The sequence below is a fragment of the Trachypithecus francoisi genome, unplaced genomic scaffold, assembly GCF_009764315.1.
Source record: "Trachypithecus francoisi isolate TF-2019V2 unplaced genomic scaffold, Tfra_2.0 Lachesis_group16, whole genome shotgun sequence".
Lineage (NCBI taxonomy): Eukaryota > Metazoa > Chordata > Mammalia > Primates > Cercopithecidae > Trachypithecus > Trachypithecus francoisi.
In genome coordinates this window covers 5,386,074-5,410,785 of record NW_022681461.1, presented here as the reverse complement: position 1 = coordinate 5,410,785, position 24,712 = coordinate 5,386,074, and the positions used below count along the sequence as shown (strand labels likewise).

Below are 24,712 nucleotides of genomic sequence, written 5' to 3'. Positions count from 1 at the left end.
ACTTTGTGCACCAGCCACTTCCCTTTTCCCGTCTCCACTGGGAGTCGCGTCGAACCTCCCTCCTCCATGCCCCAGGAGCGCTGTTCCTCTACTTCAGAGAAGCCCTTGCTCCCTGGCGCTGTGGACACCAGCTGCAGTGTCAGTTCCTCTAAAGGCCTGGGCGCTTCCTGTGGCAGGAGCGGTGTGAATGCAGACTGACCCCTCCCTCCCAGCTGGTGGCCTCAGCTCCCTCAGCATCCCTAGTGTCCCCTGACCCCTGCTTTCCTCCTAGGAGCCCACAGTTGAGATTCTCTCTGTGAGGTCCCACGTTCCTGCCCTGGGAGTCAGACAATGAATCCTATGGAGAGGGCAAGCACTAAGGAGCAGGAGGGGCCTGGGAGGGTGGTGCGGGCTGGAGGAGGAGCAGATGACTTTTATTGGGTTTGGTTTTATGTTGCCAAGCTTGATTTGGGGAATGGCAGTTGACAGACAGAAAAGCCAGGATTAGGAACCATTTAGAGGGACAGTGGGCTGGGGAGAGAGAGGGTCCAGCATGGACACCCAGGCCTGAGCAGAGAGAAGGGGTCAAGGGGCACTGTGGTCATCACAGGGTCTGCCATGGGGCCCTGAGGGTAAGTGGCAGCAGGAGCCAGGTCTGTGGCAGCACAAGGGCTGCGCAGGGCCCAGGCAGGCCAGCAGCCCTCAGAGGCTTGGGTGGAGAGCGGGTGTGAGGAGCCAACGCGGGGTCAGGAAGAGGGGTGAGCCTCATGACTTCATCGATCCAGTTGGCGAAGTAGGTGACCCTGGTGAAGATGCTGGGGTAGGCAGGATGCCAGCAGTCCAGGCCCCAGCTGGCCAGCCCAACCAGGACCCAGGCACTGGGGAGGTAGCAGACTAGAGGCCCCCCGGAATCACCCTGAGGACAAAGAAAGCAGAGTTCGCTTTGGGGGCCGAGTGTGTCTGAGACACCCGGTGGCACCGTCGGACGCTCTGCCTCCGCTCTCTGAGTCAGGGTCCCGCTGCAGACCCACCAGATAGAAATCTCCAGGCATCAAGCTCCCAAGCTGACCCTCAGGACAATCACGGATCTGAATCTATCACACGTGAAACCACCCTCCGCCCTCTACACCCGCAACAACACACTGCTTGAAGCCTAGAGGGGACAGCTGTATGTACAGGGCCTGAGAGGGGCCGAGTCTGTTAGCAAAGCGCAGCCAGCTGAAAGCTCTGCGCAGAGCACAGCTCTTGTGCACCCTAAGCTGCAGCAGAACATCCCCTCCGGGGGCCCCTTCCTTTTTTTGTTCATCTGGGCCTTGGTTTTCTCTCAACCTTTTGGTAAAGTATCTTTAGAAAGTGCCTATGCCCAGGCCCCGTGGAGACAGTCCACATCACTAGGGAAGCAGGCAGCCGTCTCCAGAAAGTTGCTGGGAGTTACTGGAGTCCTGAAATGCTGTCAGGGTGGGATCATGCAGTTGAAAGCCCCCTATATCATGGGCCAAAAAGTGAGACCCAAAGAAAGGGTCTCATCCAGGCATGGTAGTTCACGCCTGTAATCCCAGCACGTTGGGAGGCCAAGACAGGTGGATCACAAGGTCAAGAGATGGAGACCATCCTGGCCAACATGGTGAAACCCCATCTCTACTAAAAATACAAAAAGTAGCTGGGCGTGGTGGCATGTGCCTGTACTCCCAGCTACTCGGGAGGCTGAGGCAGGAGAATTGCTTGAACCCAGGAGGCAGAGGTTCCAGTGAGCCAAGAACATGCCACTACACTCCAGCCTGGCAACAGAGCAAGACTCTGTCAAGACAGACAGACAGACAAAGAAAGAAAGAAAGAAAGAAAGAAAGAAAGAAAGAGAGAGAGAGAGAGAGAAAGAAGGGAGGGAGGGAGGGAGAGAGAGAGAGAGAGAGAAAGAAAGAAAGAAGAAAGAAGAAAGAAAGAAAGAAGAAAGAAAGAAAGAAGGAGGGAGGGAGGGAGGGAGGAGGGAGGGAGGGAAGGAAGAAAGAAAGAAAGAAAGAAGGAAGGAAGGAAAGAAAGAAAGAAAGAAAGAAGAGAAAGAAAGAAAGAAAGAAAGGAGGGAGGGAGGGAGGGAGGGAAGGAAAGAAGAAGGAAGGAAGGAAGGAAAGAAAGAAGGAAGAAAGAAAGAAGGAAGGAAAGAAAGAAAGAAAGAAAGAAAGAAAGAAAGAAAAAGAAGGAAGAAAAAAGAAGAAAAGAAAAGAAAAAGGGGAAGGGGAAGGGGAAGGGGAAAGGGTCTCATCTTCAGGGTGGTGGGAGGCAGGGCCCACAGCCGGCTCTTCCACCTGTTAGTCCAGTGTGCATCTGGGGCAGCCAGTGCGGGCAGTGCTCTTGGGAAACACCGGGAAAAGACACACCCCTCCCCACGGTGCTTAGAGAAATAAGCCAACCGACCCTGTGGAAGTGGGAGGACATTTCATATCCATGGATCACAAAAAGCTTTCCTGAGCTTACACTGAAAATAGGAAACAGAATCCACCTTTGTGAGGTCCAGAAGAGAGGGCCCAGTTGGTACAAACCAGGAGAGGACGGGGCAAACCTTGCGGTAGGGAGCGAGCGGGCAGAGGGAGGTCCCAGAGCCGCAGAGAGGCAGCTTGGAGAACTGTGTGTTGGAGGGTGGGGGACACAGCACCTGTTTAAACCATCAGTCTGGTGCCATGTAGAGAAAGAGTAGTTGCTGAGCCCCAGGTAGAGACGAGGGATCAGGGAGGCAACTACAGGAGGGAAGAAATGGTCAGATTTGGGATGGCATTTTGAAGGAGGAGCCAAAGGACTTGTGGACTCTGGCCTTTTCTCACAACCAGGGAAATGGTGTGGAGACAAAAGGAAGAAGGCTGAGAACTCAGCTCCGGGGTCTCCAGCACTGAAAGGCCAGGAGGCCCAGCCCCTCTCAGGCCCTGTACACACAGCTGTCCCCTCTAGGCTTCAAGCAGTGTGTTGTCCCAGGGGTAGAGGGCAGAGGGTGGGTCCACGTGTGATGGATTCAGATCCATAATTGTCCACTCTGAGGGTCCGTTCAGGAGCTTGATGCCTGGAGATTTCTATCTGGTGGGTCTGCAGTGGGACCCTGACTCAGAGAGCAGAGGCACAGAGCGTCCGACCGTGCCACCTGGTGTCTCAGACACACTCAGCCCCCGCGCCCAAAGCTAACTCCTCTTTCTTTGTCCTCAGGGTGATGCCGGGGGGCCTCCAGTCTGCTATCTCCCCAGAGGCAGCTGGGGCCTGGCAGCAGGAACTGAGTGCAAGACACACTGATGTGTCAAGGGAGCAGTGACTCTGGCAAGGCAGAGGCTGTGGACAAAGTGGCTCTGGTGGCATGAGAGGGACAAGCCTGGATTGGGTGATTCAGTGCAGTCAGCCCTGGGAGGAGTCTTCAGAGAAGAAAGGTGGAGAAATGGGCAGTAGCTGGAGGAGATTTTTGCCTTGCCTTGACGTGGGAGGCATGAGAGGGAGAGCAGGGGACACAGGAGCAGGGGAAAGGTCCCAGCGACCCAGTGCTCAAGGATGGGCTGGCCCAGGGTGAGCCATCAGGGCAAGGGGGAGAGACTAGACAGATCGGGGTGGGCAGATGTGGGGCCAAGAGGAGGGAGCTTCTCATGGCTTCATCTTCTCAGTTTGATGAGAAGCAAGACAGCACACTGACAGGGAGGGGCCTGGTCTAGGGGAGTGGAGGCCAGGGGAGAGGGAAGGGGTGACATGGGGCCGTCACTAAAGAATGCTCCCATAGACATCCACATTCTCATATCTGGAACCTGTGACTGTGTTATCTTACATGGCATAGGGGACTTTGCAGCTGGAGTGAAGACTCTTGAGATGGGAGACTATTCTGGAGTGTCTCAAAAGGCCCAACATCATCACAAAGCTCTTTATAAGGGAAGGCAGGAGGCAGGAGGGTCAGAGTCAGAGGAGGAGATATGACAACAGACACAGAGGTCACACTGACAGCTTTGAAGATGGAGAAAGAGACCACGAGCCCAGGAGTGCGGGCAGCCTCTAGAAGTTGGAAAAGGAAATTGAATCTCCTCTAGAGCCTCCAGAAGACACCTTGATTTTAGACTTTTGACCTCTAGAACTGCAAGACAATAGACATCTGTGGTCTCAGCTGCCCACTTGGTGATGATTTGCTCCTGCAGCCCTGGCAAATTCATGTATCTGTGGTCTCAGAAGCCCAGTTCGTGGGGATTGCTCCTGCAGCCCTGGAAAATTCGTGTATCTGTGGTCTCAGCCACCCAGTTTGTGGGGATTGCTCCTGCAGCCCTGGAAAATTCATGTATCTGTGGTCTCAGAAGCCCAGTTCGTAGGGATTTGCTCCTGCAGCCCTGGAAAATTCATGTATCTGTGGTCTCAGCCACCCAGTTTGTGGGGATTGCTCCTGCAGCCCTGGCAAATTCATGCCTGGGGTCTTCTTGGGAGTGGAAAGTGCCTTCGCTGTCTCAGATCCGCCCTCAGTGCTTCCCTCCTCCGAGTACCCACCCAGCTTGTTTGAGGGCAAGAGGAGGCCTGGTCCTCCAGGCAATGGTCCCTGGCTACTCCAGTCCTCAGCGATCCATGCAGGTGAACCACCTGCTTGCCAACATCACGCTTGATTCTGGGCCAGTCTGGGAAAGACAGGAAGGACTCCAAGGGTCTCCTGGCCCTGACCCCTGGGAGCTCTGAGTAGGCAGAGGAAGTCCCAACATTAATGACTACTGTGGAGACAGAGGAAGCCACGTGTAACTGGTGGGCCTGGTGGTGAATTCCACATTGAGTGAAAGGGTAGGTCTAAGATAGGCCCAGAAGAATGAGTGCAACTCAGATAGAGGAAAACAGGCAAGGCCAAGAACATGCAAGCCAACACTTATTAAGCACCTGCTTAATGCCAGGCATGGTGCTACATTTTCTACAGGAACCTTATGAAGTGGAGGCTGTTAGCAAGCCCACTGCACAGGTGAGAAAACTTGGCTAAGGTCACAGCACATGCAAGTGACAGAGTGAAGACTGTCCAGCTCTGTCCTGCCCACAGTCTGAGCACTGAGTCACCCTTCAGCTCTGTCTCTCCTCAAAGCTGTTTTTGCGTGCTCCATGCAGGGAAGAGAAGAGAGCCACGGGATGGAGGTGGGGACCACAGCAGATGACTCAGCAGGAGATGAATCCAGATGGAATCTCAGACAGGCAGTGGTGGCTGAAAGGCTCAGGAGATGTCCACCTCAGTGGTGTCTTCGGCCTGGGCAAGGAACTAGAGGAGGGGCAGGGCTGAGGGCACTGTGGGATGTCCAGCAGGCAGGCAAAGTGTGCTGGTCCTGAGGCTCCAGGGACATGGCTTTCGCAAGAGAGGCTGATGGAGAACAAGGCTGGAAGGGAGCTGGACTAAGGACTTGTTGGCTGAACTGCACCAGGGCTGGGCACTGGGCAAGCTCCTGCTCCCCCTGGGGTACAGATGACTCTGTGAGGAGAAGGGGCCAGGCCACAGCCAGAAAGGAGGAACAATAAAGTATGTGGAGGTGGACGGGAAACCAACAAGCCTGGAGCTGGCTCCCGCTGGGCAGGCAGATGGGCCGAGCTCCCTCCCACTACTCAGCGAGCCTGCCTGGCAGTATCGAAAACAGTGCTGCCAATGAACCCAACCCATGGGCCGGGGGATTCAGGGCTCAGACTAGGGGGCAGGAAAGACCTGGTTCTAGTTTTCAATCTATCGTTTTGCTAGCATTGAGGCCTTAGACAAGCATATTCATTTCCAAGGGCTTGCCATAACACACTGCCACCACCTTGGTGGCTTAGAAGCAACAGAAATGTATTCTCTCACAGTTCTGGAGGCCACAAATCTGGAGTCAGCGTGCTTCCAGGGACACACTACCTCCAAAGGCTCTAGGGGAGGACTCTCCCTTGGCTGTTCCGGCCCCTGGCAGCACAGGCACTCCTTGGCTCGTGGTGGCATCCCTGCCCTCTCCACGTCTGTCCGCACATGGCCATCTTCTGCATGTGTGTCTCTATGGCCCCTTCCCCTCTTTTAAGGACACCAGTCATTGAATTTAGGGCCCACCCTAAATCCAGGATGGGTTCATCTTGAGATTCTTAACTAATTACATCCGTAAAGATCCTATTTCCAAATAAGGTCACACTCTGAGGTTCCAAGTGGACGCTATCCTTCCAACCACCTCATGGAGGAGGCCTTGGAATCCTGACACAGCTGATGAGGACCCAGGCTCAGGAGGTGAAGAGCCTATCCCAGGTCACAGCGCAGGCACATGTGGTGAAGCAATGTCTCTCATTCCAGGGTCCCAGCGCTTTCCTGTCTGCCCCACAGTGGTGTCTACACAAAAGCTTAGCCCACAGATGTCAGCTCAGGAGGCTACAACCTGTGGGAGAGGTTGTGGAGGCAGGGTTGGCCTTGGAGTCACAACACCTGGGCCCAGGTTGTGCTGCCTCACTTAGACTAACCACTTTTCCTCCCTGCGCCTCAATTCAACGAACTTATGTACAGAATATATAAAGAGCTCCTAGAAGAAAAAGACAGACAACCCAACAGAAAAATGAGAGGAGAAAAAGGACTTGAAGGGAAACTTCATAGAAGATGTCTAATAATAATAAACATACAAAAAATTTTAAGCCAAAAACCACTACACACTCACCAAAATGGCCAAAATGAGAAAAGATGAAAAGGAATAAATGGTGAAAAAAGAAGCTCTTATCCTCTGCTAGAGGGAAGGCTGCTTGCTATCCTCTGCCAAAGCTGAACACACAGACACACCTTTTTATCTAGCAACTCTACTCATGGGCTTCTATGTAATAAAATATATTCCTCTGTGCCCCAAAGACACATACAAACATGTACATAGCACAGCTACTCATAATATCTCCAACTTGGAAACTACTCACATACTTATCCAATGTAGAATTCAGTTCACACAACAGCACGCTATAGAGCAATGAGAAGGAACACACCATAACAACGTGTAATAGTATGGACGAATCTCAGAAATACACTGTTAGGACACGAAAGAGTGCTGACTGTAAATTCCACTTATAGGAAGTTCAGAATACAAGGTGTTAAAAGTGAAGGTGTTGGTTACTCTTGGGCGTTAGTGATAAGAAGGAGGCACATGGGTGCTTCTAGGGTGCTGGTAACATGTTGTGTCAGTGCAGGAAAGTTCATCAAACTATATACTTATTAATTATGTACTCTCGTGTGTATATATTATGCTTTAATAAAAAGTTTAAAATGTATTTTAAAATGCTGTTTGAGGATCCTTCCAGCAGATGTTCCTGCTGGGATGGGTTGGGGAAGGGGCTAGTCTAGGGGAGACTTCTGAGGGATGGAGCCCAGGAGGACACGCAGAGGAGAGGAAACAGGAAGTCCACGGGACTCCACAAAGCGAGCAGAGGCAACACAGAGACCCGTCCCAAGGGAAACTGAGGCCAAGAGAATATGCAAAGGAAGAGTGGAAATGACCTTACTCACTTTGCAGATGGACTTTCCTGTCGAGAAGTCCCCCCCACACAGCATCTCCTCATGCACAGCGTAGGTCTCGCCTTTGCCAGCTCTTTGCCCATATAAGGTATTACAGAGTGTGTTCTCAATGAGGCCCACCTTGCCCTCCTGGAGATAGAAGGGTGGAGACAGTTGCACTGCAGAGATAAGGGGGAGGTCAGTGACATGCCCTGTAGGTTAACTAAGAAAGCTGAGGCTACTCTGAGCCCTACTCTGCCTGACTGCTAACCACAATCCCCCAAATGTAGCTTTTCTCAGAACTGCTGAGCTTTCAACGCTGCTTCACTCTGCTACCCATCCTTGACAAGCTTCTCTTCTTTTTCTCAAACCTTTGCACATAGTCATCCTATTCCCTCTACCTCTCTCATAGCGATAGATCCACCTCTTATTCTACAAGAGGCAAATCCCACCAACACATGACTCATTTATTGGGACTTAGCAATTATTCACTGACCAACTTATCCTTTCATGAACCGTCCCATCCATTCTCCCTCCATCTATCACTAACCTTTCTTCTCTACCCATCATCCCATCTACTCACTCACCCATTCCTCCATCTACCTATCTTCCCACACATGCCCATTCTTCCACTCACTTTCCACACATTTGCCCATCCATCCATCCTTTCATCCATCTCTCCATCGAGCCCTCCATCACTCACCCACCTATCCTGCTCTCCACCTATTGACACATCTATCCACTTCATCCATCCCCCCTCACCAATACTTCTATCTACACATCTATCCAAACATCCATCTACCAACTCAAATATCATCCATCCATCCACCCATCCCTCCACTTATCCTTCCATCCATGCAGTAACCCATCCTTCTATCAATCCATTATCCATCCATTTATCCATCCATCCATTCATCCATCCATCCACCCATTTACTAACCCAATCACTGATCTATTCACTCATCTATTCAGTTATCCTGGTGCTATATTTTACATGCTAATGATATAGATAATTTTTAGTAGAAAGTGACAGATTAAATGAAATAATAAATTTAAAAATATTTTAGATTAAGTGATACGAAGAAAATAAAACAGGAAGATGTGATAGAGGGGGTTGCCTATTTTAGCTCATATGATTAAGTAAAACGGAGAAAAAAAAGCTGAATAGTAAATGCAAAGAAGTGATTCATGCAAAGATTAGAACGACAAGCAAGCTAAGAAAAAAAAAAAAAAACCGCAGCCAAAGGCCCGAGATAGAAATAGCCTTGAGATATTCAAGGAGTACCCAGGAGGCCCAAGAGGATGGGGTGGGGTATGTGAAGGCTGCAGTAAAAGATGGGGTATGTAATGGCTGCAGTAAAAAATGAAGAATGGAAAGGGTGCATTGGAAGGTGGGATGTCATTGACTGCAGCAGGAGACGGGGGATGTGAAGGGTGCAGTTGAGATGGGGGATGTGAAGGGTGCAGTTGAGATGGGGGATGTGAAGGGCGCAGTGGGAAGTGGGGGATGTGAAGGGTGCAGTTGAGATGGGGGATGTGAAGGGCGCAGTGGGAGGTGGGGGATGTGAAGGGCGCAGTGGGAGGTGGGGGATGTGAAGGGCGCAGTGGGAGGTGGGGGATGTGAAGGGTGCTGGGATTGCAGGCGTGAGCCACCCGGCCTGGCCGGGTGTCTGGATTTCATTCTAGGCACAAATGAGAAGTTACTGTAGAGTATTGAACAGGGAAGTGACATGACTAATATTTAAAGTAACACTCTGACATCCACGTGGAGCCTAAAGTGGGGGCACAGAAGAATGGAAGCTGGGTGACCAGTTCTGAAGCTACAGGCAAGAAATGCTGGTCTATCAGTGTCATGCAGCACAGTGGTACCAGCCCAGGAGCGCCAGCTGGGATATTAAAACAAGTATATGTTGCCTCTACCCTGAAGTCATAAGCAGTTGTGTGTGTGAATGCTGGGAGCCAGCCAGCAGATGATCAGGGAAAGCCCCCTCCATCTAGTAGTCAAAGGTCATGGATGCTGGCAGAGCCCCGCTCAGTGAAGACATGTTCTATCAAAAATACATACAGCACCTCTGTGAGAAATACTAACCCTACACATAATTAAACATATGTTCTTCCTTTTTCCTTAACATCATACCATAAGCATTTCCCTAAACTATAAACACTCCTTTCTTCAATAAATGCTCTTGCATATAAGTCTTTGCCTACATTTCTTTTCTACCCATCTAACAGTGAAAACACACACGACTCTCTCCTCTGTTATTCAGTCACATAACAAGACTGTGAAGTAGATGAATGGCCCAGGTTAGGATAAGAGCAAAGTGAGGTTTAGAGATGGTCAACAGTTCTACGTTGCAATCATTCTAACGGGATCACGCAGCCTCAGAGTGCAGAGCCACCACGTGTTTTCTCTCCACTCTTCCCAAGCACTTTCCCAAGCAAGGGACGATCCAAGTGTTTGGTGGTGACCTACAATGGGCCAGCTCCCAAGCATGTCTTTGGAGTTCAGTCGAGTCATCTCAGACCCGTGACTGGTTGAAACCTTAAAAAAGTGGCTCACGCCTGTAATCCCAGCACTTTGGGAGGCCAAGGTGGGCAGATTACCTGAGATCAGGAGTTCAACACCAGCCTGACCAACATGGAGAAACCCCATCTCTACTAAAAAGACAAAATTAGCCAGGCTTGGTGGTGTATGCCTGTAATGCCAGCTACTCGAGAGGCTGAGGCAGAATTGCTTGAACCGGGGAGGAGGAGGTTGCAGTGAGCCGAGATCATGCCACTGAACTCCAGCCTAGGCAACGGAGCGAGACTCCATCTCAATCAATCAATCAATCAATAAAACCTTAAGATGAAGAACCACGAAGACTCAAAGAACCCAGATTCTGGATTCTCAAAAGTTTAAGATTCCCAGACTTTCAGAGCCTGGGACTCAAAGCTACGGGATCACACTTTCAGAACCAGAAGGGCCCCAGCGTGGTGGTCCTCACCTTACCGGTCACGGAAATGAGGCACAGAGGGCCAAGTCCAGTGGCTTCCTCTTTGCCTGGCTAAGCCATCCTTCCTTCTTCCTCTCTGCCTCCCTCTCCTCCCCTCCCTCATCCTCCCGCCTCTCCCACACCTCCTCACGGTCTTTGGTGAGCATTCCCCAGCCGGTTATCCAACAGGACACGTTACTGGGCAGCTGCAGGTCCTGGGATGGGAGGCAGACGGGGACAACGTAGGAAGTGAAGTTCACAGGCAGGTGCAGCTGCAACATGGCAATGTCACTCCCAAAGGGGTGGAGCTTCTCAAAGTCTGGATGGGTGATGATCTGGTGCACAGACATCTTCTGGGTGTGCTGGGTTTGATGATACAGTTGGGTGTTTCCCAACAGAACCTGATAGTTCTCTGGGGCCTGGGATTTGCTGGAGGAGGAAGGGCCCATTTTTACCATCCTCTGGGAGTGCGGGGCAGCACTCTCTTCTTACATCCACGTGTAACTGCCCACACACCTCTGGGTCCTTCTCCCCTGACACGATTCCAGGTAGCTTTGTATCCCCCTTTCAGGAGCTCTTCTTTTTTTGAGGCTAATGGATATTCTACTCACAACCTCAGGACATGTGGCCTCCCCAGCACACCCTTGAATCAGAGGAGCAGAGAATCCCAGTGCCAGAAATGTCCTTGGCAGAGTCATCACATCGAGCCCTTTTATTTTACACAAGAGGAGCTCTGGCTTAATTCTGGCTCCAGCCTGACCCTTCCGAAGGCGACCTATGACCCGCTTCCTGGCCTAACCACCTTTCCTGCCCTCCCCAAGGGTGTCTTCCCCACTGTTGTAAGCACTCATAAAGGATTTGTTCAATGTCCAGATGAGTGCATGAAACTGATGCTCTCCTTGTTCCTGAACACAAGTGATGAAACTTCTGACCTTTGTGACTTTGTTCACATGGGTCAGCCACCAGGAAAGCCCTTGCCACACTCCCCATGCCAAAGCCTCCCCTTCTGGCAAGTGCCTGCAGCTCCTCGTCCTCCCTCAAGACTGCAGCATCTCTCTGGATGCCCCGGCCTCACGTCAGCTCTTCTCACTCACTGTGGGCTTTCTCTCCTGCATCCTGCTTGTTGGAGCTTGTGCCTCGCCTTCCCATAGAGGCACCTTCACTTGGGGTCTTGCCACACCCTGTGCCATAGACAGTCTTGGGTGGTGTGACACCCAGGAGATGCTCACAGCGCCCAGTTGGAGTCTCAAAGCCACTAAGTGCCCAAGCTGACTCCATACCTGGACTGTGATGCCTTCCTCTCCCTCTGGGTCCCTCCATGACTGTTGAGAAGCTGGGCACAGAGTCAGGTTCAGGAGGGTCAGAGGAGTTGCACCCCTGACTGTCCATGTCATTGGGCCCCACTCTTCCCACCCATGCATGCAGTCTGGCACAGCTCCTTCCAGGCACACAGTTTTACAGAAAAAAAGCATTGCCTGGCTGCTAGCTACATGCAGAGTCCCCAGTCCCTGCCTGGAGTCTGACTCACAAGAGCATGGTAGACACTGGCGAGGCGGGCAGCACAGACGCTGCCAATGCTCTCAGGCGTGTCTGGATTGAACAGACAGACATAGGAGCCAGGGGACTCCCTGCCAGAGTTGAGGATGAAGGATGAGGAGGATCTGGGCAGATGGAGGGACAGTGGGTGGAGAGTGGGGAGGACAGTCCTGGTGGAGGGGACTGCGGGTCAAAGGCAGGCACTGCGTCAGTTTGGTGGCAGCAGACTTGCCCAGAGCAAAGCCCAGAGGAGAAAGGCATAACCCCCCAGCCCGCTAACCCTTGTCCCTTGCATCTTCCTCCCCATCAGCCCCTCTGCTGGGGCCCAGGGAAGGAGGACTCACTTGAGAAAGCAGTGGGCTGTCGACACCAGCCAGCGGGAGTCCATGAGGACAGCTCCACAGAGGTACGAGCCCCGGTAGCGAAGGCTGGCCTGCCATGGCCACTGACCAGCCGCTGCGTCCGGCCACCGTAGATCTTCCCCAGCACCTTAGGCTTCCCACACACTGTGGAGACACCCCGGTCCACCTGCTAGAGACACTAGTGGTGCCCATGAATGCCACCCCAGTGAGGCCTCTGCTGTCTTCACAGATGGGAAAACCAAGGCCAAAGAATAGGTGACCTGGCCAAAATGACTGAGGGCTTCCCCAGCGTCTGCCTTCTATGGCCACTACCAGGACCAGATGAGAGTACAACTGAGCAGGCTCTGTGGGAATGAGGGCCCAGGGGTCTGGCAGGCAGGGCAAGGCTGACCCAGGGTGGCCACAGCAGCTCATCCGGACCTGCCAAGGACTGGTGGACTGGAATCCAGCCCTGGGACTTTATTTCCCTCCCTCAGAACACCTGTATGCCTACTTTGCAGATCAAAGAACTGAAGGTCTTGGGGGTGTCCAAGTGACTGTGCCCCCTGCATCTCACCCCAGCACCCCAGGGAGAGAGATTCTCAGGCAGGAGTCTGTTGTGCTGTGTGACTTGGGGAAACTTGCTACCCCTCTCTGATTCCTGATTTTTAGAAGGTGAGGGGATGTGGCTGATGTGGACAACATTGGTTCTGAGACTCACACCTGGGAGGGGGAGCTGTGGGCCTGGACCCCTGAGACCCAGCGTCCTCATCCCTGGCCTACGCTTCCAGGCCTCAAGAAGGGGACATGAGACTCCAGGGCCCACCCTACTCCCGGTGCCCAGCAGCAGTCCTGGTGCTGTCTCCCCGCACCAGGCCCTGTGCCCCGTCCAGTTCCGTGGGCCCCACACTCAGTCCTGGGACCGAGAGCGGGCAGCCTGGCCCACCTTGCTCGATGTCATTTCTGGAGCCACCTGGTTGGGAGGGGAGGGGAGGGGAGCCAGACAACGGATTGGGTTGACTTCGGGCCCTGGCACCAGGCCCAGAGCCCCGCCCTCCCCCCCACCGCCTCCGGCCTGCGGTTCCCCCATCTCTCCGTGACGCCCGCCTCTCCGGACACTCCTCACCCCACCCGGTCTTGCCGAGCCCTCGACCCCTGTCCCCGTGGCCCAGTGGCCCCCTCGAATGCCCCCTGCCCCCTGCCCCCTGCCTCCGAGGCCGGCTCGGCCCCACACCCTCTGCTTCAAACAGACCTTGGGCTCTGACTGCGGGCTCCCGGCCCGGCTGCGCCCCCAAGCTCTCTGTGGCCGCCCCGGAGCTCTCTCTGGTCTCCCCCGGAGCCTGCGAGGGGCTGGGGGCGCGGGACTGTGGGGCACGGGCGGCCTCTGGGCTCAGAGCAGCAGCGGCAGCAGAGACCACAGCAGGGGCCCCGGCTGGGCTCTGGTCCGCGTTGACCCCACACCCATCGCCTGACGCAAGGACAGAAGGAAGGGGAACTGGAGCCGACCCAGCCCCCGAAACAGGCGGTGACTCCCGGCCCTGACTCCTGGGAAACAGGTCCTGACCTCGCCCTGACCCCAGCCCCAGACTGGCGCTGAACCCAGTCCCTAACCCCGTCCCAAGACAGCCCCTGACCCCGCCCTGACCCGCCCCACGTCCGACCCCTGACACCCAGGAAGCAGTCTTTTGCCAAAGAATTCCTTAGGCAGCGGCAGGTCCCAGAACAAACGAGAGGGTGAAAGGTGCCGGGAGCTTGTCCTTCTCTCCACTACGGAGACAACTCACAGTCTCCAAAATGCATCTCCTTTCTGGGAACTCTTTATCTCGGCACCTTGAAAGCTGTCATCTCTCCTAGTGTTCTGGGCTCCAGTTGCCTTTTCTAGATAGGTGAGGAAGAGGTGGAGAACTGGGGCCAAGACGTGTCAAGAGTTTCCAAGGGCAATTTGGGGAAAAGATGAGAGGAGGACGTGAACATCTGTCCCCAGCTGGCTCATTGACTCACCCCTGTAATCTTAGCACTTTGGGAAGCCAAGACGGGAGATTCACCTTGCAGCCAGGAGTTCAAGACCAGCCTGGGCAACATAGCAAGACCTCCCCATCTCAACTAAGAAAAAAATAAAATAAAATAAAATAAAATAAAATAAAACAAACAGCTGTCCCTAGGTGGAAGAGGCTTGGTGTTTCTCTTAGGAATACCTGTTTCCATGGAACTGTGGGGACAACACCAGTCTCCAGGTCTGAATTGGCAGCACAGCTCCACTGCACAACCGTGCGGGTTGAGAGTAGTTTCAATGTCCACACTCCTGGAGCCATGCTGCTCAGAAGAAATATTATCTGAGCCACATATGCAACCTTAAATTTTACAGTAACAACATTCAACTAAAAAGAAATAGGTGAAATTGATTTTAATATTTATTTTACCCAATATGTCAAAAAATTATTGTTTCAACATATAATGCAGATAAAAATCATCGAGATAGTTCACATTCTGTTTTCCATGGTAAGTCTCCAAAATGTGGTGTGTGTCGTGTTGTTTACTCACAGCACAGCTCAATTTGGCCTCGCGATGTTCAGGTGCACAATCATCGTGTGTGGCCCAGGGCTGCTGTCCTGGACAGCACAGGAAAAGTGAACACAAACTCCCTCCTTGCTCTTCTCCTCCCACACCTGCTAGCCTGTAAGAGGAGAAAGCAGCCCTTCCTGGGTTCAGTGTGGTAGTTCATGGTGGCTGAGACGGGCCAGAATCCCAGGGCTGCTCTGAGGGAAGGAGCTCAGTCTGGACTCTGGCCTCCTCTCTTGAAGAAATGGAGATGTGATCGGGCGTGGTGGCTCACGCCTGTTATCCCAGCACTTTGAGAGGCTGAGGTGGGTGGATCACGAGATCAGGAGTTCAAGACCAACCTGGCCAAGATGGTGAAACCCCGTCTATACTAAAAATACAAAAATTAGCCTGGTGTGGTGGTGGGTGCCTGTAATACCAGCTAATTGGGAGGCTGAGGCAGAAGAATGGCGTGAACCTGGGAGGTGGAGCTTGCAGTGAGCCCAGATCACGCCACTGCACTCTAGCCTGGGGGAGAGAGCGAGACTCCATCTCAAAAAAATAAAAAATAAAAATATTAAAAAAAAGACTGTTAGGGGAGCCAGAGATCACCTCTAGCCCCCGTTTTAGTTCTCAGTGGGCTCTTCATCTGGATCTAGAAACCAAATTGACACCAGGCCGATTGGTTTTTTTATATGTAACAAATCATTTTATTTCTTTTAACCTATTATTTATTCATTTATTTTGAGACAGGGTCTCTGCTGCCTGGGCTCGCATGCAGTGGTGCGATCACAGCTCACTGCAGCTTTGATCTCCTGGGCTCAAGCAGTCCCCCCACCTCAACCTCCTGAATAGCTGGGACTACAAGTACATACCACGCCCATCTAATTTTTTTCATTTTTTGTAGAGATGGGGTCCCACTGTGTTGCCCAGGTTGGTCTCGAACCCCTAAGGTTCAAGTAAGCCTCCTGTCTTGGCCTCCCACAATGTTGGGATTACAGACATGAGCCACTGCCCATCCTGACAGCCGGTAGATTAACAAAAGAAAAGTATACAAATTTCATGAGTTTTACATGAACATGAGGATCTTTACAAGAGAGTGAAGTCTGAAGAATTGGCCAAAGCAAGATGCTTTTATACTTTTTAGATAAAGAGCGATAAATTTAAGAAAAAACGACAGGACACAGATAACTGGCAACAGGCAGTAAATTCCCAGGGGAGTCACTAGGAGGTATGGGGGCTGTCAAACTAGTGGAAGATAGGGCTTATTCATTAAGTACATGTATTTAGGTCCATTGCAGCCTCCAATTCCCAGTCTCTGGGGATAGGGCTCTTCCTTCACCCTGGTATGGTGAGGGTGCCCCTTCCAGAGGAAGCTTTATGGCTTGTTTTGTTGATAAGAGACATGTCAGCTCGCCCTTTCTGAAACTACAGTTTCTCCAATATTATCAACTCAAAATAATCCATACACCAATCTGGCATATTTGGGATGCCATGTCCTTCACACCTTCATTTCCTTGGCTTGGAACTTCACTAGACGTTTTCGAACATGAAAATCTGAGTTGGTAGCTGTGGAAAGAAGAGTTGAGTTAGTAGCTCTATCACGAGGGATCTGAAAAGGGAGAGAAGAGCATCGATTAGGGGAACGGACAGACAGAAGAGAGCAATCAAAGCACAGTTTCCACACCGCAGCAAGCCAGCCTCCCCGTGCTGGGAGCAGGTTTGTCCAAGAAAATGTGTTAGCCTCACCTATTTCATGAAAAACATTCGTCTTGTCTTTTAAGACATGTCGATTAGACTCTATATGTCCCGAACAGTTTACATGAAGTCAGTATATTTTCTTTTCATTCTTATTTATTTATTTTGAGACAGGGTCTTGCTCTGCCACCCAGGCTGGAATACAGTGGCATGCTCATGGCTCACTGCAGCCTTGACCTCCAGGGCTCAAATAATCTTCCATCTCAGCCTCCCTAGTAACCGGAACTACAGGTGCATGTATGCCACCACACCTGGCTAATTTTTGTATTTTCTGTGGGGATGGGGTCTCACTATGTTACCCAGGCTGGCCTCAAAATCCCAGGCTTCACCAATACTCCTGCCTTAGCCTCCGAAGTGCTAGGATTACAAGGATTAGAAGCACGAGCCGCCACGCCTGGCCAGCTTCTCAATATTGAATAGAACTCTGCCCCATTGGTGATCAGGTGACCACCCAGGTCCTGGAGCCTGACCATTCCTGCCTCCTTGTATGAACAAGGGTAGCGGTTGGCCTCTCTGCTTCTGCAGCCCCCTTGCTGAGGCGGCTGGTTGCTCTTAGAGCTAGCTAAGGTCACCAACTTGGTTTTGTGGGACATGCACAAGCCCCGTAGCCATGCGCTGCTCTGAGAGGGCTCACCCACTCACCCTACCTTGGGCCAGACTCCGTCACTGGCCAGGGCCACAGCAGTCTTGGTTTCCTCCAAGGTCATGGCTGGAGTGCCCATGACAACCCTGGTGTCTCTGTCCCATGGGGGCTTCATTTGATGCTGGCTGGACACCTCTGGATTTCAGGCTTGGGGCATTTGAGGTGTCCCATAGGAGGTCAGCATGAGGACATAGGACATGCTGCTGGCTGGCCAGAGCTATGAGGATGACATACACACCCTCCCCTCCGGAGGCCTCCAAGTATCCAGCTTCCCTGTGGATGCTGGTTTCAGCTGGCTGATAGGCTGTCTGGGGCTTCCAGGCAGCTTGCAGGGTAGGCTGCTGTCCTGGCTCCTTCCAGACCATGGAATTGCATTGCAGTAACTAACCATTAAACAATGAGTGGTTTGTCTTGGGCTGGAGACAGGCTGGCCAGACCCTGAGCCCCTAGGGCCCCCAGAGAAAGGCCTGTGGCCCCAGGCTCTTTGGAGACCCCCTGGTGCCACTGAGGGCCTCAGCCATGGGGACAGCCCAGCCAGGTGAGGGTCGGGCAGGACCAGGCTCCTGTTTTCGTGGGACTACCTTTATGGGCTGCTGGGCCAAGGAAAGCCAGCCCATGCCCTCTGGGGAGGGTCTCCAGGCTGGGGGAGGCCAGCAGAGGCCTGGGGGCTGGGACACTCGTTCCAGGCCAAGGGCCATCCTGGGGACTCTTCAGCTTTCCCTGAAAGGAAAGGAGGCTCGGTCAGCTTCTCCACCCAGCCTATCTGACCCTCGCAGGGATGGGCCCCATGGACCTGGATCCCTGGAGTCCTTGAGGTCCCTGCATGGCCCTCCTGAGTGACACTGAGGACACCGCTGCGGGCCCTGATCCCAGAGTGAAGGGTGTGTGCCGTCCGGGGATGGGAGCTGTCGGGGCATCTCAGGCTGCTCCTGGGACGGCCCCGTGGGGTTCAGGTGGCTCAGTCTCCCTGATTCACACCCTTGCCCTCACCTCTGCTTCAGCCCTGATTCAGAGCAGGTGGGAGAGGCCTTAACTGTCATCCAACCCACTTGCCACCTAACCTGGGGCCTGTCTCCACCGTGGGTAAGATGCCCCCAGGGCACTGGGCTCCCCCTGTCCTTTGGAGCCCCCTCTGCCCTCTGTCCTTTCCAAGCCAGGCCTGGACTGTTCCCACACTCAGTGGAACCCTCACTTCTGCCCCTTGGCCCACGGTCCCACCTCTGTCCTTTCCCTGAATCCTGTCTGGCTCTGAACACTGGTTCTCTCTACTCTCTGGCTCAGGGCTTGTCCTGACCCCCTTGGAGGGGTGCTCAGGAGTGAGGGGTCCCTGTTGCTCTCTGGGGGGCTGCTGCAGCTCCTGGATGGGTCTGAAGGCTCCTGTGCCCTTCAGGTGGCCCTCAAGGGTGTGGAGGAGGGGCTCAGTGGTGTCCGGCCTACATCCCCCATCTCCTCTTCCAGGCATATCCAGTAACCTCTTGGTCAGCACCTGGCCAGAGGCCGAGCCAGCCTGGTTTTCAGAAGCTTCTTGGAGTACAGAAGGAGGAGGAGAGGAGGAGGAAGGCCTAGGAAGCAGGGCTGGGGGTACCCCAGGCACTCCCCACTGTTTTCTGCTCCAGATGGTGAAGCAGGAGGGCACCTCAGGCTGGAGCCCCCTGGGGGCGGGTTGCACTTTATTCTTTGAAGCTGTACCAGGGAGGCCTGTGGGTGCCTCGGCACCACATCGTCCTTCCGGGCCTAGGCCTGGTATAGCGTGTTCTATAGAAATCCATCCAGGGACAGCCTCAGGAGGCGTTCTAGGCATGGGGGTGGGCATCAGGCCGGGAAGGGCCCTTTGGGAGGGGTCAGTGCCCAAACCCTGCTCCCTCCCCAGTGCTTTGCACTGAGCAGCTGCTGGATCACCTGCCCTTGGGGGTACAGTTGTGCACAGGAAGCCACAACTGGTGTGAAGCCTGGCCAGGGAAGCACCCACCATATTCCTGTTATCTGTGTTGTGTCCGTGGTGAGCCTGGTGTCTGGGAGGATGCCCTGCCCAGCCCACCACATGAGGCAGGGACAGAAGGCACTATAGTTTTAAGTTGCCATCACTGGGCCAGTGTAGCCATCACCTGGCCCAGCTGTGAAGCCCCATGGGCAGCTGTCCATCTACAGTGTCTGGCAGGTTTTTGCTGGTCAGCAGCTGAGCCAGTGCCAAGGCGGCCTATTTCTCCTTGGGGAACATCAGCAGGACAACAGCGACCTGGCTCACACCCTGGCAGTAGCCCATCTCGTGCAAGAGTCAAAGTCACTCTGCTAGAACCTCACCTGGCAGGGCAGACGTCACCTGGGACACCAGACTTCACCTGAGAGATCTGAGGTCACCTGGGAGGCCTAAGGTCACCTGAGAGGCCCCCACCTCAGGCCTTGCAGGATTTGACACCAGGCACCCTTCTCCTGACAGAATAGGCCCAAAGCACACAAAATAAAGCCTGCTGCCTAGAAGAGACAAAAGAATGTTGTGTTTGTTTTGTGCTAATGCTGTTTAATTTTGTAGCAAACCCTGACAGTGCAACCGAGGCCCTATTGTCTGCCAAGTGAGTAGTGAGGTCTGCAGGGTACCTCAGTTTCTACATTATTAGGGTAAAATCTACATACAGTGAAATGCAAGTGTCCCAGGTATACGTTTGATGAGTTTTTATTTCCATCCTGGTTGATTTTTTAGTTTGTACACATGAAAGTTCAATCTCAGGATCTGAGTCAACTTGTAGAGTCTCCCATCTACCACTCCAGCAACATAAGGAGCAGTTCCTACATCCTCAAGGTCTCCCATGCATTCCCTTTGAAGCCAACCTCTCCCCACTCCATCAGCTCCTGGCAACCACTGATCTGTTCTCCATCCCTATGGTTTGGCGTTGTCCAAGATGTTCTATGAATGGAATCATATCACATGTGCCTTTTGGATCTGGCTTCTTTCACTTAGCAAAATGCATCTAAAATTCATCCATGTGGCTGGGTGCAGTGGCTCACGCCTGTAATCCCAGCACTTTGGGAGGTCGAGGCGCGCGTATCACCTGAGGTCAGGAGTTCGAGACCAGCCTAATCAACACAGGGAAACCCCATCTCTACTAAAAACATAAAAATTAGCTGGGCTTGGTGGTACATGCCTGTCATCCCAGCTACTCAGGAGGCTGAGGCAGGAGAATCGATTGAACCTGGGAGGCAGAGGTTGCAGTGAGCCAAGATCACGCCATTGCACTCCAGCATGGGCAACAGAGCAAGACTCCATCTCAAAAAAAAAAAAAGATTCATCCATGTTACTGTGTGATCAATAGCTTGTTCCTTTTATCACTAAATTGAATTCCGTTTTATGGGTGTACCACAGTTTGTCCATTCCCCTGTTGATCATTTTGGCTGCTTCCCGTTTTTAATGACTACGAACAAAGCAGTGAATGATGCATGCAGGTTTTATGTGGACATACTTTTCCAATTAGTTGGGTAAATATCTATGAGTGCTTTGGGGTCCCATGGTAGGTATATATTTAGCTTTGTAAGAAACTGCCAAACTTTCTTCCAAAGACTGTATCATTTTGCATTCCCCCAGTAGTGAATGAGAGTCATTGCTGCTCCACATTCCCCCAGGCCCTGCCCTTTCCCTCCAGGCATCTGTGAAATGCACCATGCACACCCAGCTGCTCTGGCCTGGCCGCCAGCCTCACCTCAGCACAGTTCCCTGCTTATCACTCTGGCTACAGCTCAGTGGCTCTTTCCCCCCTGGCCCTCTGTCCCCACCCCCCTCACTGTTCACTGGGTGATATGGTTTGGCTGAGACTGGATAATTTAATTTCATCTTGAATTGTAATCCCCATAGTCCCCACGTTTTGAGGGTGGGCCCTGGTGAGAGGTGACTGGATTGTAGGAGTGGTGTCCCCCATGCCTGCTGCCATGTAAGATGTGCCTGCTTCCCCTTCCACCATGATAGTAAGTTTCCTGAGGCTTCCCCAGCCATGCAGAACTGCGAGTCAATTAAACCTCTTTCCTTTATAAATTACTCAGTCTCAGGTGGCAACTTTATAGCAGAGTGAAAATGGACTAATATACTAGGCCAGCTCTTTGTCTCTCTGTAGGTCTGGGCTTGCATGTGAGTACCTAGGAGTCCCTTCTCCTCACACTCTGTTTTTTGTGGGTTGTTGTTGCTTTTGTTGTTTTTGAGACAGGGTTTCATTCCACCACCCAGGCTGGAGTCTAGAAATGCAATCACCGCTCACTGCAGCCTCAACCTTCCAGGGTCAGGCAATCCTCCTGCCTCAGCCTCCCAAGTAGCTGGGATTCTACAAGTGCATGCCACCATGCCCAGCTAATTTTGTGTGTATGTGTATTTTTGTAGAGATGGGTTTTACCATGTTACCCAGGCTGGTCTCGAACTCCTGGGCTCAAGTGATCCTCTTACCTTGGCCTCCCAAATGTGGAGTCTTAATTAGGGAAAAGGAGTCAGGCTGGTGGGACCAAAGCAAAGCAAAGAGATAAAGCAGATAAGCTGTAAATATGCCTTTCTTCATGGTTCAGGACACACAGAGAGAAAGCAGAAGAATTACAGGTCTGTTTTTCTTTATGGCCCAGGACATACAGACCTCCTGAACAAGCAACATACATAACTCTCAAACTTCTGCTTAGCACCACATGCCTCAATTTATCAAACATCCTGGCTGACAGAAGAGTACAAGTTTGCAAGTTAGATCCCAAGTTCCAGTCTATAAAATCCTCAGCAAGCATTTGTCTCCTGGCAGTCAGCTTCTCTCTTGCACGCTGCCTGTTGCCTTATCACAACGTCTTTTCCTACTTTCTTTAATACATCTGCCTTTCTCTACCTACAGCTGTCTTGGTAGTGTCTTTTACCTCCACGCCACCAGCCCAGATAGTCATTGCTCCCCGGTGACACTTGGGTGGCCTATACGGGGACTCTCTCTCCTATTGGAAAACTCTCTTCCCTCTCTCTTTTCATTTCCCAACTCAGGACCCTTAGTGGACAAAGTCTAAGCACAGAGGCAATTCCAGGTCTCTGGTCGGAGTGACACTCCGGGGAGACTGAAAGGTGTCTACGCGGAAGCATCTAACCACCACTGCCCACTCAGGTGACAGACCTAAGTTTTTTTTTTTTGGCAGTCTTTCAGAGGCGGGCTTCTAGTCTCTCTCTGGCAACTGACAGTAACTGGCTGGGGCTATTCAATACCCAGTGTTCCCTGAAAGCCAAAGAGTGAACAGGGCTAGCGACACTACCCGTAAGAGAGAAAGGCTCTCTCCTATCCATTCTGGCTAAAAGTCCCTAACCACTATGTGTGACATGACTGACAGCAGAATAGATTTTTTTTTTTTTTTTTTTTTTGAGGCGGAGTCTCGCTCTGTTGCCCGGACTGGAGTGCAGTGGCCGGATCTCAGCTCACTGCAAGCTCCGCCTCCCGGGTTTACGTCATTCTCCTGCCTCAGTCTCCCGAGCAGCTGGGACTACAGGCGCCCGCCACCTCGCCCGGCTAGTTTTTGTATTTTTAGTAGGGACGGGGTTTCACTGTGTTAGCCAGGATGGTCTCGATCTCCTGACTTCGTGATCCGCCCGTCTCGGCCTCCCAAAGTGCTGGGATTACAGGCTTGAGCCACCGCGCCCGGCCCAGAATAGATTTTTAAATCAACTTTCTTAAAGTATAATTTATATACTATGAAATGCATGTATTATACCATAGAGTTCAATGAGATTTGACGTAAGTATGTGCCAAGGTAACCATCACTACAATCCAGATATATAATATTTCCACCGCTTGAGAAGGTTCCCTTGTGCTTTCTCCAGTCCATCATGGCCCACTCCAACCTCACCATCCACTGGAAGAAAAAAAAAAAAAAAGGAAGGAAGGAAAGAAAAAAACAGAAATATGGTCCCAGAGAAGTACTGATCTGCTTTAGACGTCTTTTTTTTGGGGGGGGTGCTGGGGGACGGAGTTTCACTCTGTCGCCCAGACTGGAGTGCGGTGGCGTGTTCTCAGCTCACTGCAACCTCTGCCGCCTGGGTTCAAGTGATTCTCCTGCCTCAGCCTCCCGAGTAGCTGGGATTACAGGTGTGAGCCACCATGCCCGACCTAAATGTCTTTTTTGGATTTTCATACAAGTTGAATAGTAAGATAAGTATATTTTGGGATCTGACTTCTCTTAGCATAATGTTTTAGAGATTCATCCATGTTGATAAGCAATAATAATTATTCTTTTTCCCCTCTGAGTAGTAGTACATTGTAAAGATATAACTCAATTTATTGACCTGTTCAGACATTTAGATAGCTTTAAATTTTTTACTGTTATGAATAAAGCTGCTAGGAGCATTCCTATGTAAACTTTTATATGGACATGTGCTTTCATTTTTTTCCCCCAGTAACAACCTAGGAGTGTAATTTCTAGGCTGTTTGGTAAATATGTATTTGATTTATAAGAAATTGCCAGCTGGGCATGGTGGCTCACACCTGTAATCCCAGTACTTTGGGAAGGCAAGTTGAGAGGATTGCTTGAGGCCTGAAGTTTGAGACCAGCCTAGGCAACATAGTGAGACCCTATCTCTAAAAAAAAAAAAAAAAAAAAAGTGTTTTAATTAGCTGGGCATGACGGTGCATACCTGTAGTCCTAGCTACTCAGGACGCTGAGGCAGGGGGATTACTTGAGCCCAGGAGTTTGAGGTTATAGTTAGCTATGATTGCACTACTGCACTCTAGCCTGGGTGACAAAGTGAGACTCTGGGGTACAACACATCAGAAATACCAACGTGATTCAGGGTGGAGGTTTTGGGTCATGCACTATCAGCTGACCTAGAGACTGTGATTAACCACATGGACAATCAATCATGGATATGTAAAGCAGCTTCAATAAACACTCTGGGTTCCAAGGCTTGGGTGAACTTCCCTAGCTGGCAATACTCTGTGCATACTGTCACACACTGATGCCAGTAGAGTAATGCTTTTCTGACTTCAGAGAGACAGGACAACAGCTGTGTTTGGTACTTCTCCCGGGCTCTGCCCTCTCCTCTTCCTTTGGCTGATTTTGATCTTTAACATTTCCGTCATTAACTGTAACCATGAATACAAAGCTTTCACTGAGTTCTGTGAGTTCTTCTAGCAAATTATCTAACCTGAGGGTTGGTTTTAGGAATCCTCCAGGCTTGCAAGTAATCGCCTTCCATTCACTCTGACTTCTACCAACCAGTCCCTTTTTACCTTCCAGAAGCCAACTGTGGCGGGGTGGAGTGGGGGGTGGGAATAAAGAGAGTTGCTTAGCAACATGGAAATGGGAGAAGCCATAAAGCTTCCCAGTGTTGATGCCATCTTCCCTATTTCTGGGCCTCTTCCACCTTTCATCCCAGAGGTAACTGGTGCTGTGAATTCTGAAATGTAAGTAAGTTTATTAGTTTCTCCATTGATTTAGAATTGGGGTTTCCTGGGTCTACCAAGTTAGTTAACACCATCTATCTGCTTTCCAACTCCCCAAATTCTGGTTGTTT

At 51.7% G+C, this 24,712-nt stretch overlaps 1 protein-coding gene across 1 annotated transcript; it reads right to left on the bottom strand.

Annotated features, from left to right (window-relative positions):
* Nucleotides 1-528: 528 nt before the first annotated feature.
* On the bottom strand, nt 529-19,474 carry PRSS47 (serine protease 47). Its single transcript, XM_033236786.1, is given in 11 exon segments — nt 529-895; nt 1,011-1,054; nt 1,057-1,077; nt 1,080-1,160; nt 7,971-7,979; nt 10,547-10,824; nt 12,276-12,396; nt 12,399-12,459; nt 13,219-13,245; nt 16,820-16,823; nt 19,317-19,474. Coding segments are annotated over 11 exon segments (1,116 nt in total). The 3' UTR covers nt 529-583.
* Nucleotides 19,475-24,712: the final 5,238 nt, after the last annotated feature.